Source organism: Pieris brassicae, chromosome 9, assembly GCF_905147105.1.
Source record: "Pieris brassicae chromosome 9, ilPieBrab1.1, whole genome shotgun sequence".
Taxonomy (NCBI): Eukaryota; Metazoa; Arthropoda; class Insecta; order Lepidoptera; family Pieridae; genus Pieris; species Pieris brassicae.
Window position 1 is genome coordinate 14,064,536 of NC_059673.1, and position 19,460 is coordinate 14,083,995.

At 32.4% G+C, this 19,460-nt stretch overlaps 2 protein-coding genes across 3 annotated transcripts; one reads left to right on the plus strand and one right to left on the minus strand.

The window, feature by feature from the left end:
* Positions 1-40: 40 nt before the first annotated feature.
* Positions 41-1,621, minus strand: LOC123714385 (S-phase kinase-associated protein 2-like). 2 transcript variants are annotated; one of them, XM_045668622.1, is made up of 2 exons: positions 1,420-1,621; positions 41-1,296 (listed from the first exon to the last, which is right to left on the minus strand). In XM_045668622.1, exon 2 carries the CDS (start codon positions 1,276-1,278, stop codon positions 241-243), a length of 1,038 nt encoding a protein of 345 aa, XP_045524578.1. In that variant the 5' UTR covers positions 1,279-1,296; positions 1,420-1,621; the 3' UTR covers positions 41-240. The 2 variants fall into 2 exon arrangements, with proteins under 2 accessions (XP_045524578.1, XP_045524577.1); XM_045668621.1 differs by having other exon boundaries at positions 1,383-1,621.
* A 297-nt stretch (positions 1,622-1,918) lies between these two features.
* LOC123714384 (glutamate dehydrogenase, mitochondrial) lies at positions 1,919-18,594 on the plus strand. The gene is made up of 9 exons (XM_045668620.1): positions 1,919-2,501; positions 6,561-6,761; positions 8,173-8,312; positions 10,311-10,404; positions 11,745-11,902; positions 15,834-15,995; positions 16,477-16,681; positions 17,603-17,757; positions 18,323-18,594. The coding sequence occupies exons 1-9, from the start codon at positions 2,069-2,071 to the stop codon at positions 18,437-18,439; spliced, it is 1,665 nt and encodes a 554-aa protein (XP_045524576.1). The 5' UTR covers positions 1,919-2,068; the 3' UTR covers positions 18,440-18,594.
* The last annotated feature ends 866 nt before the right edge of the window (positions 18,595-19,460 follow it).

Below are 19,460 nucleotides of genomic sequence, written 5' to 3' on the forward strand. Positions count from 1 at the left end.
GAGTACCGCACCCTTTCTCTCAATTAAATCAAAATTCAACAAGTTTTAAAATAATATATTAATATAAGATAAATTCTACAATCATTCATTGTAACACTAATATCACAGAAAAAATAATATATCAGTTACTCTGTCAAACTAGTATTGCCCTTTTAAACATTTTATTCCAACAATCTGGTTATAGCTCTTTTTATGTTTGTACTACTTAAAAACATTCCTAAATGTTCATTATATTCATATTTAATAGAGCACAACATCTATGTTTCTAAATTTAGATTTTAGTTGTTTCTCATAATCTGTGTTGATAATTCGAGGGCACTGGTATAACGCCAAAAATTTTAAATTTTTATAGTACTCTGATATTATATCAACTATTACAGGTGAAATATTCTTCACTCTAGACAAACTAAGACTTTCTAATATTATTAAAGTAGCACTGCCCAAAGTTTTTAAGAGTACCATTTCTGAGAAATTGTTGTTGTTCCATATTTGTAAGTGTTCTAATTTCTTGAAATGTATTAAAGCTATAAGTCCTTCATCAGTCAGGTTTTCACACCTTATAATAGCCAAGTCTCTTAGTTGTGTACATCTGGATAGCATTTTTAAGCAAGAATCATCAACAGAATCCCCACCATGTATATGCAAAGTTTCTAAGATGTTTTCTTTTGATAAAATTAAATTTTTCACAAAATCTAAGTTTAAATCCCTAATCTTTTCAATATATATATGGGACAAATTTTTACATTTCAGCAACATATTACAATTACCAGGAGCAAGGCCAAAATCTGACAAAGCTAAATATTTTAGCTCTTTAAGTTGATTAAATGGGAATAACCAATCCACTTCACTAGATAGCTGAATAGAATTCTTCAAACTAAGTTTCCTTAAATGTGTCCGATTTCTTAAATGATCCTCAAAGTTTTTACTTATTCTACACATGACTAGTTCTAGTGAAATTAAATTGTGACATTTTTCCAAAATGCTCTCTATGTCTGAATAGTTGTAAACATATTGTATTTTCAATGAATAAATAAAGTCACTGTGTGTTGATATTATCTCCAAATTTTTCTCACTTACTTCACTTTGTCCAGGTTTCCCTGAAAAGACAATAACAAATTGTCTCCACAAGATGGGATCCAAAGCCAATTTTCTCCATCTTTTGGATACATCTTCACACATAAGAATGTCTTCCAGAGAAAGATATTTGAAAAATAAGACTATTAGTTCATCTGGTAAGTTGTTTATTGAAGTAAAGTCAGACAGATCTTCTCCAGCCATTGTTGAATACAATGTGCTCTAAAAGTATACCATTTATTAATATATTCTGGTAAGTAAATATTCATAATAAATTGTAAATGAAAAATAAAATAATAAGTACCTACCTATATTAATTGATTTCTTCAGTAAATAAAAACTTACAGTAAAACGCAGATAGTTCTTTGTTCTTTTGCGCTTCAGCTTCAAATAATGCAATTCACTAGTTGCATATTTACAACACAAATTTGGCGAAATTTCAAACACAATTTGACATATCAAATCAGTTTTAAGTTTGTTTAGTACATATTTACAACAATTTGAATTACTTTTGTCTCAACTGCAGCTTACCATCTAATAAAAAATATGTCAAAATTAATATTTGACAGTTGTTAAATAGTATTGCCATTTTTTTTTTAATTTTGTGGGTATGTTTTCTTACTAAATTTTCTATTTTCTATTACCTCAGAAATAGATCAGTTTATTAAAACACGTCATAATGACAAACAAGATATGTGTTACCCTACTAAAATCTAAATAGCCTCTCGTCTGTAATGCCAATTGAGAGCCAAATGGTCTATGGCCAAAGTCCGCATCATAATGATACACCCACCTGTACTCTATGGAAACCGGATCACTATTTGCAGCTGACGCATAGCACCACGGCTTAGACTTGGCATAGTCGCAGACTCGCTTTCCGTCGGTGCGGGTCGTCTCTGCAGTTTTACTCTTATATTACTTAACCATTCGTGTTTTGGTTCCAGTGTAGAGCGACCCGATACCTAACCCGATTAGTAGTACTTAATATATTAAAATGTTACATTTAAAAAACATAGCCAAGGCTGTGTCACCGCCCCTAAAAAACACAATTCAAAATGAGGGAGTCAATAGCATTTTCAAAATCGCGCCTGCTGCCGTGAATGTTTCTTGCAGAACATACGCGAGCCATGAAATTCCAGACAGGCTCAAAGATATTCCAAACAGTGCCAACCCTCGATTCTTTGACATGGTTGAGTACTTCTTCCACAGGGCGTGCCAAGTTGTCGAAGACCAGCTCGTCGAAGACATGAAGTCGAGAGTACCTGTTGAAGAAAAGAAGAAGAGGGTTGCTGGTATTCTAAACATGATGCAGCCTTGTGATCACATTCTTGAAATTCAGTTTCCATTGAGGCGCGATTCTGGTGATTATGAAATGATTCTTGGATACAGAGCTCAACATTCCTCACACAGAACCCCAACTAAAGGAGGCAAGTAATCTTTTTATAGCTTACAATATAATTGCTAATAATTCGTAGACTTGTAGTCGTTGTTGTTAGAGTATAATATATAGAATATATTTATAGCTCGAGAGACACGTGATTGTACAAATTGCTATTACGTAGATAACCAAATTAACAGGACATAACCTGAAAATAATATGCTTTATCCGACCGCTTACCAAATTAGCAAGCTTTTCTCGAAATTCTGATATTTTTATTACTACCTACAAAAAGCATCATGGAAGTATAACAATATGTATATGTATAGTACAGATAGACATCTTAATCATATATTCACATACCAGACAAGATATAAATTTGATGCATTTTTTAGTGTGACAATCAAATAAATAAATTACGTATTTAACTACATTTGACTATAATTAGAAATGAATAAAAGTGAATTAAATGATTTGTTTATTTCTTTTTATATCTATGTGTAATTGATTCAGTTAAAAGCAGACAAAATCGTCTCCCTTGCCAAAAAAACATTTAGTTTAATAATTGTTGATGACGTAAATGTAAATTAAACTAAATCTATTCAAATAAAACATACTTTAAATCCCAAGACAGATGTTTTATATAACATGCTGCTATGCGCTTGTATACCTGAGGACTTAAATTCTTACATGTATTTTTTTTATATTCTATATATCAGATTTGCGTAGCGTAGTTGAAGAACGTCTTATATATGGATACCAACAGTTGTTCAAGAATAAACCTGCTAAATTTCAATATTTAAATCAAGTTATCGTCGCTTCTTGATTTTGTAATGAGAAGTCTATCTTAGCATATTTACCAATGTGTAAATGTTATAAGACAGGTATGCTAAAGATTTAAAGATTTCTATTCACACTCCGTTTTAGGCTGCCAGGCGGTGATTTTTTGCCCAATAATTGAACAAAAAAAATTGGTTTCGCATACATTGACTTCCTGTAATTTTGTACCTGACGTCAATCAGTGTTTTCAACTTAGTCAAAGGGTTATCGAACTGAACTTTTGGTGGTCTGAGACATTTTATATTGTATTAATATCGTGTCTGATACGAAGGTCTATTTTATTATAGTGCTTAAGGACTACTAATATTTTGTTTAATGCAGTTCTTTCGTATTTATAAAAATAAAACTAATCTAGATAAAGTATTATCTTTGGTTAGCATAGCTTTTACACATTGAAAGAATACAAATATGTGAATAATTATAAGTTTATAATAATACAAATAGCTTTAATCCGGTTAAAAATTTGTTTTCTTTTAATCTAGATATGTATAATAGTATGAATTAATAAAATTATGTTACCTACAAACGTTTATTAAACATAAGAGCGTGTTTGCTATGATTGAATTGAAACTGTCTGCCTCCCAGAATATTTACTGCTAAATTTATAACGGTTCCTACATTGTGGTATTGGTGTATTATTAGCGAGTACAACAGAAGTTGTAGAAACTAAGATATTATTAAGGTTTTTTTCTTCATCCAAATTTATAATGAGGAACCTTTAGTTCTAAGCTAATTGAGTAGTTGAGTTATGTGTAATATCGGATCAAACATTTTTACTTACTAAATAATATTTTCGTCAAAAAAAACCAGCGGCACACCACCTCTTTGCTTACGTAGCTTTCCTTCCCGAACTAATATACTTAGGAGCTTTTAAGAAAAAAGCGTACTATTTCCTCAATGATCGGCAACACACTCCACCAGCAGAGGCGTTTCAGGTGTCCATTGGTAGACGACGGTTAGCAAACGTTGATTTTATTAAAACCGCCTGCTTGTTTGCCTCTTGTCCCTTACAAACAAATTTAATTGAGTTGAATTTTCGAAAGGTATTGAAGAAGATTAGTAAGCTTACGAAACTTGTATGGAACCAAATGCAATAGACGCCGACTGGAGACAAAAAATACGCTCGTCTGGCCTCCGATTTAATCACATGCTTCACGTCCCGGACGGAATTTTAATACTTGCGTGGTTGTAGGCTCTACCAATTCGCAACAATGAAATAATGTTTAAAGTATTAGTAATATAAGTATAAAGAATCTATTTCATGGTAAGTAATATGTATAACTATTGAGTTCCTAAAAAATGCCGGTTACGGAATATAGCTATTTATAGATTTAACCTAGAGAGCTGAGAGGCTATCAATCAATATGTCTTATTGCGTAGGATTATGAATTATGAAGGATGATGTTTTAATCAAGGCAAGTAGTATGAATATAAGAACATAAAGATGCACATGTTACATATATAATATTGTTATTTATACTTTGTATACGAAAACGATAATTATATAACTCGGTAAAAATGAAAATAAAAAAATATGTTTATTATAGAATATACGATACAGGATAACTTATTCGGCGTTATTAAATTTGATCGGTAGATATCCCTTCTCATCGGCAAAGAGAACAGGCCGAGAAAAAAACTGGCGTAAAAAATCTCTCGGTATTTTAAAAAAATATCAAGTGATCATACAAAATGACTATGGCAAACAAAGATAGAAGAAAAGAGAAAGATAAGGTTCGCTCTTTGTTTGTAATAAATTACAAAACTGAACGGAAATCTCGCAGTCCAGTTTCCGGAAGCGGTACCTGTTCACAAGCATGACGTGTTAGCCAGCCATCGTTTTACTCAACCATATTTGAGGGAATTAAACTACCTCTGAGACAATGCCACCGCCCAGTTACATTTTAGTAAGCATGACTGCCCCGGACTCCCAGTTACTATAATTAAATCTAGTGGGCATGTCCCATGCTCCAGGATCAAGAAGCTGGCACGAGAAAACAGCACCGCAATATAGCAAGTACAAAAGACTAAAAAAAGAATCACAAGTCAGCAAGTGCCTTGTGATATTCCACTGCCGTTACAAATATCGCAAATTAATTAGTAGTAGCCTGTCTATCACTAGTAATAGTAATAATAAAGATCTAAATGCTAAGTAACAGGCGCCCTTATCGCTTAAAAGCGGTATCTTGCCAACTAAAAGGGAGAGCTAAACCTAACAGAGAAGTGCAAATCGTATACGTAATAATTTCCAGTTTGGTAACCAACCACATGGGCTATGTCACAGACGCATTTCTACATCGAATTCATTAATATTTTTCTGAAGTCTTTAATACAATTGTTGTTTTGCTGTGAATATACCCCATTAGAATCAACGGGTATTACGTGCTCGACATTGCACACAACGCCATTCAACTTCAGTTTTTCACATAGCTGGCATTGTATAATCAGTATTGACGTAATTATCGTCAGAACCACGCCCTCCCAGGAGTGTATTTGGGAGTTTATAAACATAGATCTTCATTGCATGTTTTCTAAATAAACATAGTTTTACTTAGTTGTAATAACAATAAAATAAAATCTTCGAATTAAGTAGTAGTAGTTCCGTGTTTAAGCAGTGTGTTTAAAGCGTCATCGTTTTTATTCCAGAGAAACATGTTCAATGAATCATTTCTAACCGACTTTAAAAAAAAAACCCAAAGGAGGTCTACAACTCAACTTCTTTTTTTTAATACGAGTACTAGAAAGCAATCGTTTTATTATGTTGAAATAAAGAAACTAAACTAAGAATTAGTCTCCGTAGCTTATGTTCGAGTGAATAGTTGGGTTTGTCATTCATTGTTAAAAATAGGAGGCTTGAAAATTTTCTAATGGAGACTATTATTAGGCGTCTTGGCTCGAATATAACGTTGTAACGTTTCTTTTCACAAATGTCCGAGGAAAATATAGCTTCATGACCCCAATTAATAACAGAAGAATATAGAAAATACGAAATGCTTGAATTAATGTGGAAAGTGCGAACGAAGCTACGACTATAATATAGCCTCCGATAGTTGGTTAGGTAGTTACTTTATAAATGAGAAAGTTTGCTATTCCACTTTCATTTAGCTTCGTATAATAGGCCGGATGTGTTTTGTGTTGTAATGTTTATTTCATTAGTCTTAGTTTTACCTGATTTGTTAAATCTATATCATCGTTCTTTAGTAAAGAGAATATTATTTTAACTGTATTGTAAAAAACTGCCGAATTTCATAGTTGTTTTCGTCCCCAGGTATAAGATTCTCAACAGACGTTACAAGGGATGAGGTTAAGGCTCTTTCTGCGTTGATGACGTTCAAGTGTGCATGCGTGGATGTCCCATTCGGTGGTGCCAAAGCTGGTATCAAGATCAACCCCAAAGAATACTCTGAACATGAACTGGAGAAGATTACACGTCGTTTCACCTTGGAGCTCGCCAAGAAGGGCTTCATCGGTAAGTTTTATCTTTGAAAACCGTAATCTGTACATTTATAATATTAGAAAGTGAATTTGCTAGGCTTCCAAAATATCGGACGGAATTAGTTATAGATTTGTATGAAACGATAGACGGCCGTTCTATTCTATAAAAATACTTGTATTGCAAGTGGATATTGATTTATTACCAGGATCTATAAATATACAGGACTATCCTAAATGTTGTTTGCAATAACAGTTTTAGAAAATTTGTAGTTATAAAATGATATTAAATTGTTAAAAAAGCTTTTCTAGATAGCGATAAGAGTGTAAATATGTTTTATCTAATTCATTCCATTTCTAAATATTCGAAGTCATGTGTTCAGTTTATAAATAGCAACAGTAGTCTGTAACTAAGAGGTGTGGTTATGACGCGCATCACGTCAATTGCATAACCACGAACACTTTTCCACAAATATTAAGGATTTACATAGTTAGGTATAATCCTATAATCACAAAGTCACGCCACACACCTACTGACACGACGTCATTGTTGTTATGCAAATGTATCATTTTACTAAAACATTTCTGAGAATTGAAAGTAAACAGAATGATAACGTCGTGATAAGTATATGTATCTTATCACTTGATACCTTAGTAACAATTTTCAAAACATGTTACCCAACACTTTTTATCAATAAAACTTGTCATATCATAAATGTACCTAAAACCTTATGATTTACATATACCCCGTATCATACAATATTGTTAAGTTCTGATTAGAAATTTATTATCATACCTATTATATCAAAATCCATAAGCGATTACCATAATCATTTAATATTATTGTTGATTTACCTGTTTGATTATCTGATGTCAAGTTCATGTCAATACAATCTGCTCCTAAGGGCGTTTAGATAAAAATAAATCTCTAATCATTGCCGAACCATTTGAAGCCATAGAGTTTTGCAGTTTACGGGATTCCATCTTTTAATAGAATTATCTGTGCTATTGTAAGGTGCTAAAGAAACGTGTAGCTGAGAACTAAACTTGTAACTTCTGTTTTAGAACATTTTAATTCGCCAATTGAACATTATTAAATAAATAATACTATTTAGTATCCCTTAAAATAAGTCCTATAAATATAAATAACTAAGGACTATATATAATTTTTATAATTGTACATTAGCGACTTAGTTAATTTATTTTCTTCTTAGCCTTTAAATGTACGACCGCAATCCACTCTTGACCTGATCACGTCTAAGCCTCAAAATTCGACGGTGTCAGTAAAGAAAGAAGAAGAAGCGATGAAGATGTAGAGGAGGCTTAACCGAGAGTTAAAACCACATGTTAATATTACTCTACAGACACAAAAAGAAGTCTTCAGGCTGGAAAATATGTGTATATATCACATCTTTTCGAGCTATATATTTCACAAATTTCCTTTACAGGGCCTGGTGTGGATGTACCAGCCCCCGACATGGGTACAGGGGAACGTGAGATGTCATGGATCGCTGACACATATGCCAAAACCATCGGCTACCAAGACATCAACGCACACGCATGTGTTACCGGCAAGCCCATCAACCAGGTGCGTAACTTTATTTATGGGGAGTGAAATATTCTTGGATGAGACATAGAAACATATGAAACATATATAAACATATAAAACAAGAGAACATATGAAATGTTATGTGACATACGTTTGATACAAACTATTTACTTTTCAAAATATAATTGCGACCTAATTCAATTAAGTATAAGTATTTTAAAAAAGTAGTTTGCGATCGCAATTTAGCAATTGGCTCATGTCTGGCACTGCAATATGCAGTTGTTAATAGAATGATGTAGAAATTACAATATTTTTACGTTATCTATAGAAATTAGAAATATTGAATAAATATTTTAGCAGGGAAACCCAATATTTTGAGACTCGGGTACAAAAGCGATTAACGATGTCATCAACTTGTATAATCTTGAATTCAATGGTCAAAATGAACAAGTATGTTTTAACATAACTTATTGCTAAAATAATGTACAAACACATATGCGATTTCACACTGTAATTTGTCCATAAAATTCCAAGAAGCATGAAATCTAATCAACTTTTTTATAACCGTTCAGGAATTTGTAATTTTAAGTAAATTTCTCAAACTGTTTTGTTACAAACTTATCTTCGTTATTACTATTTAACCAAACTACAAATATGATTTTTTAACAAAGCATATCTAGAAACATGACGTGAGTGCGATAAGCCCTTCAATTTTAATCAAGTTATTTATAGTGATTACTGCATCAGGATTTAAATAAATTTGCAAGACACGTTTTGATAACACATGATCAATCATTTCCGTTCATCTTGTGATTTGAGAGTGTCCGTGGTCCAGTATTTATGTTTTTCTTGAGCAGACAGACGTATAGCATATTACAATGATCCTTCAAAACACAAACAATAAAAATGTGTTTAAATAATTAATAAAACTTACTGTAGTTCGCGATATAAATAAATTTCATCAACGGACATCGAATCTACAATATCATTTGCATCGCAACGTTGCGAGTCTTTTCACCGATCATGATCGTGTTTGTAAATAGTTTGTGGTACAAACATTTTGCATATACATAATCAGCGCCTTGTATTTATAACCGAACGAACGTTCTTTAAGACTATGGACAATTTGACCAATCTATCGGTCAGTTTATGCTAACTATAACTGTTGCACTTCAGAAGTTAGTCTATTTTAACCTGCTTTTGATTAAGTAAATTGGATTAGCACTAGCCTTCGTTAACTCCCTTGGTAAAAAAACATTTAGGATATGCTTCAATTTAATTTTGAGCGGCACTCTTATATCTACTAACAAACTGAAATTTACATTGCCTAACCAAAGGCTAGTAAAGCCAAATATTGTACGCCTTAAATATGGCCCTTTTAAATGTGTACAGACACAGAAAATAAGTTAAATTTTTCATATAGTCTGCTTCATATTGTGAATATGATTAAAGGTATAATAAAAACAACGCAGTTTTTTCAATCTTCTGTAGCGTCGACATTTTGCTATACAAACAGCAAAGCGTTATCTTATCGTTAAAAACGCTTATCTTAATTTGATATTGACCTCAGCAATCGGATGTATTTAATAAGATAAGTAAAACCATTATCTTGAAACATTTGTATTCCATTTCATTTCGAACGCGAAATTTGGGTTCCAATCTGTTACGTATGTATGGCTCTAATTTCAAGATCCAAAACGCTTGTACAAAAATTAAAAAATAATTGGTGTCTCAATTACAAAACCAATTTTGTTTCTATCAGACGTGAATAGCTACATATAGGGAAGTACCTTTTTCGCTCTGGGCAATATTTTTATGTTACTCTGAAAGGTACAAACAATTCATAAATTGTTGTAAATATTGTTGTAGCTCATTCATCAATGGAAGAAGGTATACATGTTCCTATCAGCTCTGTCAATTAATTAAACTCTCACTTTACATTATAGTTTTAGTTTAAAATGCGTTTGGTTTGACCCAACGAAAAGCGTTAAACACCTGCGTTAAAGATAGTAGTATATTGTGATCCTGCATTTCCAGGGTGGTATCCACGGAAGAGTATCTGCTACCGGCAGGGGAGTGTTCCACGGCCTCGAGAACTTCATCAACGAAGCTAACTACATGAGCATGATTGGTATGTTGTTTATAGATTTTTCTTCTTAGATATTCACATATTGCTACCGTACTGTTGACCAATCACGGAATATGTCCTTTTTTAGTTTTCGAATTTTGAGACCAAAATTTCATGTTTCTTTCACGTAAATGTTCAAGGAAGTTTATAATTTAATAATTTCTAAAATAATTTAAACAACCTTTTCTGTTTCCGTCGAGTTGTACTAAATTAGTCAAGTTTCCGAACTTTACCCTTTGTTCTATTAAAAAAATATTTATATTGGATATAAAACTGATGATGATAAGATTATATAAATATTAATTGGGCATGGGCTTCCATGATGCAGCAGATATGTTGGTAAAGAAAGTACGATCATATCTCTGCGTTCCGTAAGCGGCTAGGCTGGTTGCCAATTCGTCAGCGACGTGATGCTCATGTTCTTCATCTCCTATATTCCATCCTGTTTAACCCTAAAACTCCTTCCTATCTCAAAAATGATTTCAATTTTTTGGGAGCCCATAACTATAGCTTACGCTCTTCCGAAAACTATACCCTTGAAATCCCATCTCATAACTCCTCCTTTCTTGGCGATTCCTTTAAGGTCTCCGCAGTTAGGCTATGGAATTCACTTCCCGTCCCTATTCGCTTAGCTCCTTCTCTATCTTCCTTTAAATTTCTTCTGTACAAACATTACCTGTCCACAACGTATCCCTAACTTTCTTACTAACTACTAACTGACGTAAGACTTATCTTAAATTATCGTGATTTATGTGTCTTTTTACTCTTTAATGTATCTTTAATATTTTATTCCTGTTTAGTTTTTGTTTTAATAACTGTGTATTACATGTATTTTGCACTACTTGCCTATTTTATTTAATACATTTATTTTTTCTTTACTCACAGTGGTTGCCTGGAAGAGATCGCTCGTAAGCGATAAGGCCGCCAGTTGCCCTCCTTTTGATTTAATTATGTTAATTTTTATTTTTATTTTGTAGTGTAACGAAGTGTAAATAAATAAATAAAATAAAATATAATTGAGCAATTAAATCCGATTATTGTGTTAACTAATTATGGTTTATAGTATGAACGATGTAGTTATTACGCCTAATATTAATTTATTTGTCAAGGACCTTGTTAAGTAAGAATATTAGTTGTGATTGGTCAACTCCAGAGCAATAACCAAGCGGTTCAATCTGTAATTAGCTGCTTATTCTATGGCTATTAAGATTAACTCATCTATGATTTCTATTTCACACCCAGGGTCATAGACAACGTAACATTATCAAATAATAGAAGTCTATTAAAGTTGCCTTTGAAAGACGAAGATGAAAAACAGTTGAAGCAATTCTTATTTCTTTCAGGTACGACCCCAGGTTGGGGCGGTAAGACATTCATTGTACAAGGTTTCGGTAACGTGGGTCTTCACACTTGCCGATACCTCGTCCGTGCCGGGGCTACTTGCATTGGTATCATTGAACACGATGGAGCCATCCACAACCCAGACGGTATTGACCCCAAGGTAAGAACTAGGGCACAAATGTTCTTCCCACCTGATTTGTTTATCTTACACTTATGAGGACCTGGTTTGATTGCCGGCGAAACAATAATTGTGTGCATTTTTTGCAATAACAGACAAACGGAAACTGGAACAGGAAAACTCGTTAAATTAAATAACCAATATTAAGGTTGTCATCAGATAATATTTTAATTCAAATTAATGATTTGACTTAATCAGACAGCTTCGCATGGTAATCGTATGTTTGAAAATTAACATTGGATGCACATGACGTGTTGATTAACCTCAATTATGTCTACCGGTTAATTTAGTATTAATTAAACTGTTTACCCTAATTTAGACCAGGATAAATTTGACCGTAAACATTTACAATTTGGCCTGCACGGCTTCTAATATTCAAAATTAAATATATTTTTCCTGATGGGTTTTTATACAATAATTTTTCCTTTTTTTAACTGAACTTATAGCGCATTTAACGACAGGTAAATTAGTTGTTATGAGTGCCTCATATATTTTTATAGCGAATCTTAAGAACTGTCTTTTATCAGTATTTTTTTGGAGCTAAAATGGCGTTGGTGAATCTTATCTGTTGTTATCCGTTTATAACTTAAATTTTATAAAATAGTCTATATCTGTCTAGTACTCAGTAGTGAAAGCAGCGTGTTTCCCATTCATCACTCAACATTATCTTATTGAGGCTGATATAGAATTGATAAAAAATTAATAAGGATGGAAACTGATAAGCAAATCATACGATTACTGAAGTACCTACTTGATTATTTATCAATATAAGATTTGATTAAATTTGGTCAAGTAACGTCACTTAGTTTAGGATATAAATTCTATATAGAATCTATTGCTTTCGATTTAAATCCGTCATTCTTTACAGTATTGAGTATCGTTTAAAATGAAATCGATAAACCTAGTCTAGTCATAAATACTGAAACAAAGTAAAACAAATAATTCTATTGCAAATGACATTTATATCTTTTACAGTATATTACTTTAATACATACAAATTTACTTTTTTAAACTGGCTGCAATACAGTTAATCATTGATATCAATAGAAGCACGCACTCATTCCATGCGAAAATTCTTCACTGTCAATCGTACGGATTGTATTAGAGACTCCAATTATCATGGGGTTTAGAGCAAGCCGTACTCTCTAACTGACCATAAATCATAATCCAGCGGATTAAGATCGGGACTAGACGACGGCCAGTCTTTAGCTCTGATGAAATCACTAACTTCTCGAGAATGGTATCTTTATACACTTGTGCCGATGGCATTACCCATTCATAAAAGAATGGCTCAGTCACTCCTTCATATTTACATCAAACCATCTCTGAAGTCGAGAAGTGCCCACGTTGCACTCTGTCGACTAATTCGATAGCTTCCTTAGAGCTTGAGCATAAATTCGGCCATATTGTATGTTAAAATGTTGCTCAATTGTAACAATTTTCTCATCCGTAAACAAAAAAAAATTGTGACCTCCCTTTGCGTACCGCTTCAGTAGTTGTTTCGGTTTTACCTCCCAATTATTTTTTAAATATCAGTTAAGAAATGACTAGTACGTCTCTTATAGGCCACAAGTCTTAAGTGTTATCTTCATTTCCCGACATAAAATCTTTTACTTCGAATAATTTCCTTAACTCCTTTGATCACCTTTTTCGTGATCGTGGACGGCAAGATCTTCTTCTGTCTCAAACAGAGGAGGTCTCGTACCCATTAATTTGCACCGGTGCACAAACATTTTACTAATACCAAGCGTATGGAGAGTTTTAAAAATTGCATTTGGCTCCATACCTACTTGCAATGCAATCACAGCGATTCAGTTCTCTTTATCACCACATTCCATTTTAATATCGCAAAATATTGTACAATGTATTGGCGCCAAAATGAGAAAACACAATGACCAAGCATATAAAAATGACAGATTCCAAATTCAAATGTAATTTTGTTTTTTTATTTGTAACGGTATTTATGGCCAGACTAAGTATATGTATCATACTTCATTGAATTACCTACTAAAATCAATATAGGGTTTTATCTTTCCATTATTTATTTATATTATACGTTTTATCATGAGGCGGGCTTTACAGTGCCACATAGTTTTCTTGGCCGGTCATGGATATTACCAGTAAATGAAAATAAAGTATTATAAGGGGACCAAAACTTTATTTTATTAAGACGTATCAATAAATTATAATGTATCTAGAAAATACAGTTGTAGCCTTAAATAAATGTGACACAAACTTAAGAACAACTGATATGATAGGTTTTGCTACCTATACTATTAATACAATATATTTTAAGATACCTAGCAATCAGAACCGTGCGATAATTAAAATTTATTGTACGCACCAAAAAACTGACATTTCAAAATGGCGACGGTAGGCCCAATTTAATAGATCACATTTGACAGATCTCTAATGAAGTTTCCAATGAAGCCCACTAGGGGCTTAACATCGAATAAAAAATGAATCAATACGAGATCACGTTACATTCCCTACGTTATCCTATCCTTAATTACCTATTACGTGGGTATAGCCTTAGCAATATTATCTGATCACAGTGCTTAGATATTTATGATAGTTTACCAGACACATACCTATCACAGTCTTGAGATAAAATCGCTTTTCGACAGGGGCCACAACGACGATCACTTGGACAGGCGTGACTCGCTATCGCCCAATTAATTTGTATGAAAATGGTCCTGTGACAAAGTGAGCTTATGTCATTCCATATAAATTGGTGTGGCGTCAGTGGGTCACGCCTGTCCAAATGTGGTCGTTTCAAGCCCGTGGTCGGGAATTTAGTAGTCATCTTAGTATAAACCTTATGACTTTGGTCCTAAGAGAATTAGATATAGTAATGAATTATAAGCAATCTGTCATAAATATAGCCTCTTTATTCAAAGAGGAGCCAGAATCATTCGATTCATAATTTCTTTGTTATAAATATACGAAATTACAAATATCCTCTATAATAATAAATCAATCTGAAACCATTCCCGATATCCTATCAAACGCTTAATGAAATTAACACTCCAAAGCGGTAGATTACTTCATTATCACAAAGATATTAGACATACAGTAGACAACCTTGTACTGCATGTAAATATCACGTAACGTGAACTATGTACCAGGCACATGTATCAAATATTTAGTTTAATAATATTGTTACAGCATTACGAACTATGTTATATCATCCACATATTATTTAAATATCTTACTATATATACTCCCGACCCTCGGAATAAAGATACATATTTATTTATCAATATTTTAATAATTATATTGCAAAAAATGCTCTAAAATTTATTATCATTTATTTGTTTTGACTTCAGTTAAAAATGATTTTATAGGTCAAATGTTGTTTAAACAATTATCTTATACAAATAACTATAACAATGATTGTGAATCATACGCATCAAATTTAACAGATCATGATTCTTATTAAAATGACCTTCGGAAATACGTTTGTCTAGTAAATAGTTTATATTTGTTATTTATGCTACGGACTTAACAATGATCGTAAACAGATTTCAGCTTTACTCGTAAACAGAGAACCCTATTCGCTTTGATTTAGAATTTGCGCGATTAATTGCAGACTATTTGCTACATTTTAAAGCGGTGTAGTTAGGCAATAGAAAAACTTAAATGTATAATAAAAAATAGCCTCTCAGCCAAACAAGGAAATAATATTAATTTGTTCTTTTTTGCTTGACATTCAATCCACTCGCTATTTTAACATAATGGTATGCACACTAACTAGGCATTAAATTTTAGATTGCGTTTTTTGCCTGAAAATAACCACAACAAATATTTAGTCTGACTAGTAAGAACTTTCCATTTAAGAGAAGTTTAACATTTAAAGAATGCTGAGTATTCAAGTGGAAATGTGTTGTATGTTCGTATTTCTTTATTCCAGGCTCTTGAGGACTACAGGATCGAGAACGGAACAATCGTGGGATTCCCTGGCGCCAAACCATACGAAGGCGAAAACATGTTGTATGAGAAATGTGATATCCTCGTTCCAGCTGCTGTTGAGCAGGTCATCCACAAGGAAAACGCCCACAAGATCCAGGCTAAGGTTGGTTTTTAGAACATGGAATTCTACCCTTCAAACATCATTTTCCAAGAGTTTGTTGGCTATTTAGTGAAGTTTAAGCCGACAAATGATTCACCATATATTTCACCATGTATTTACCCATTTTTCTATTTCTTTAACCTAAAATACAGCATTTTCAATATACTGCATATAAATTTGTTTTTATTTTATTGATAAAAGAGATAAAAGAACCACAAAATATACTTTATTTTATTTTACAAGCACTTATACGCAAACATTACATACACGAAGAAATCATACAAATATCAAAGAAAACAATTACTAATCAAAAAATATGATTACAAAAAACTAAACAAAAATTGAGTGTGTTTTGACTTTGTGAAACCTTAAAATTAAATTGCGTAACAAATAAATTTGTTTTTTTTTATAGAAAATGGCATTCAAGTGACAATTGACCTTTAATGACATTTCCTTGCCGTTTTGACAGTATGTTTATTTTTAGATAATCGCTGAAGCTGCCAACGGACCGACCACCCCAGCGGCAGACAAGATCTTGATCGACCGCAACATTTTGGTGATCCCCGACCTCTACATCAACGCCGGTGGTGTGACGGTCTCATTCTTCGAGTGGCTGAAGAACCTCAACCACGTCTCATACGGACGTCTCACATTCAAATATGAGAGGGAATCCAACCACCATCTCTTAGGTATGCTGTTTTAATAAAAAATACTATAGGGCTATAATCTTTTTGGTTTGGGCCACAGATTTGTCATCATTTGATCCCTTGGGCCCAACACACGTGTTGTTTTAATAAGGAACATTATTAACAAGCACGTTAAAAAAAAATTCTTATGTATATCTATAAAAATGAATCCCTATTTCCCTTTGTCACGGCATCACGCGTGAACGGCTGGACCGATTTCGCTAATTATATTTTTGTTGTGTTTGGTACTGTCAGGTAATAAAAAAAATAGGAAAATAGCGCGGAAAGATTTTTAAGATATCGGAGAATATTTAAGAATACTTATGCATCATATTAAGTAATTATTAAACGTAATGCTTCGATCGGAGTTATTATATTGATAAAATACATATAAAGTAATTACAGTCGCTAATTGTTTGTGGTATTAATCATGAAAATCCATGTTTTTCAATCCATGTTGTAAGTTATATGTCGCCTGTTCCCATGTAGTTATAACAAAAAAACAGAAAAACAACCAAATACTGTTGTATATCATAAAGCATTTTTAGTTAATTATACCATTTCGAAATCAATATTCATAGTCTTAACTACAAAGGACAATGTCTGTCCGGTCCGCTAGTTACCAAATAAATTTGTTTATTAGTTATTGTTTAGTGCGCATAGCAATATTTAAAATAAGTTTATGGTGTCTTGTTGAATATAATAGTCAAATATAATAAGTTATTTAATCCCTAGTTAAACGCCTGATCCACGTTTCCCATCGTGTTAGTTAGGTCGAAGGATTCCTCGATTTACATGAAAATAATTTTTAAATCAATAATTTGATTTTTCAATCTCAAATAAGAATAAAATAAATATTATAATTTATTAAATTAAAAAATTATGTAATTTTCATATAAACAAGTCGTAATTTTTTTTTTATAGAATCCGTACAAGAGTCGCTTGAACGTCGTTTCGGTCGCGTCGGAGGTCGTATCCCGGTAACTCCCTCGGAATCCTTCCAGAAGAGGATCTCTGGTGCCTCTGAGAAGGACATTGTACACTCAGGTCTCGACTACACCATGGAGAGATCTGCCAGGGTGAGTATTACAAACAATGTTTAAATTTTTTCAGTTGTAGAAATAATTGACTCTTAACTTTACAGAAAAAATATTATCTGGTTAAAAATGTTTAAAATTGTTAATTTAAGGTAACATACAATAGAAGCATTATTCAACAACCAAGAATTATTAATAAAATATTTTTTTATTTATGCTTCCCTGGTAATTGAAATGAAGCAACCAAGAACTTCAGTGAACTGTTTCTCAGTAAAACATTTAATTGCCTCTAAGCATAAGTCTAGTTGTATTCCCATTGATGTTAAAATAAGATAAAAATTCTGTTATTGAATGAAAGATATGTATTTATAACCTAAAATTTTTTTTTTTTATTTAAAACAAATAATACAATATTGCTTTTATAAATAATTGCCATGGACAAGGATATTTGGAAAAGGCTGGAGGAGAGTTTGCCCGTGTATATTAGGACAACAAAAAAACTATATCCATCTAAGCTTCTTTTGTCATGATTGGAAATTCTCAGAAAAAAATGGAGTCTTTTATTACAATTATTTGTGTGTTACGGTAATATATTTTTTTAATCCAGGCCATCATGAAGACAGCCATGAAGTTCAACCTAGGACTAGACCTGAGAACAGCAGCGTACGCTAACTCCATAGAAAAGATCGTCACAACGTACGCAGACGCCGGTCTTGCGTTCTAATAAGAATTTATTTATTTGCATTTCAAGACAATTAGCCTTTGCACCTATTCACAGTATTTTATTTGGAATCGCTTATACCTTGTTAAACTTTAAGTGAAAATGTGAATTTTCCATTTGTAACGTCTTGGTTTTTTGAAATAAATTGTTTTACCGTTGAATGTTGTTTTACTTACGTGGAATCATAGTGCTTTTGCGGAATCATACACTGGGGGCGTGAGCTTTCTTAAAAGTATCCAGTTGAGATGCTGATGAGTTTAGATATCTGAATTCGATTGTTTTTTTTTTGTACCAAAACCTCAACTAAGACGTATTGGCATCGCAAGATCGAACGAAAGAACGACAACTTTGTTTGTGGTTTCTATGTAAGTTTTGAAATTTAACTGTTAATCTTTCTTCGACAGATGATTCTATAATAATAAATTAAATCTAAAAGTAATTTTAAATCAACAATCACAATAATAACGATAATTTTTACTGGTCCTATGAAAAACTACACTTACATTTTTGAACTTTTTTGACAAATTTTGATAAGCGCTATCTTGGTGTTTACAAAATATCAGTTGAATTATTATTGTTTTACAAATTGTTTAACTTAATATCATGTGGTAAGTATTATTCACAAAATTGTTATTCATAAATAAATACCTATAAACGAAGAAAATTCTTATTTTAACCCTTTGCAAAAGATACCAACAACTTAGAACTCGAAAATCACAACTAATATAAAAATAAATTCCTTACAATTATAATTAATTGTACAAATTTAGTTTTATATAACATAAATGTCACATTTTTACGTAATAGTGGTTAGGAATTACAGTTGAGAATTAATTGAGAATCTTGAGTTGAAGAATTGCAATAATAACACATGCGAATCGAATGAGACTTTTTATTTAACTGACTGTAGTAATAGTGGACTGTATACATATTTGGACATTCCGCCCGCCAAAGGACGCAGTGCTTTAAAATAAATAACATAAAAAAACTTAACAAAATTACAAACTAGTTAAATTCCCTAAAA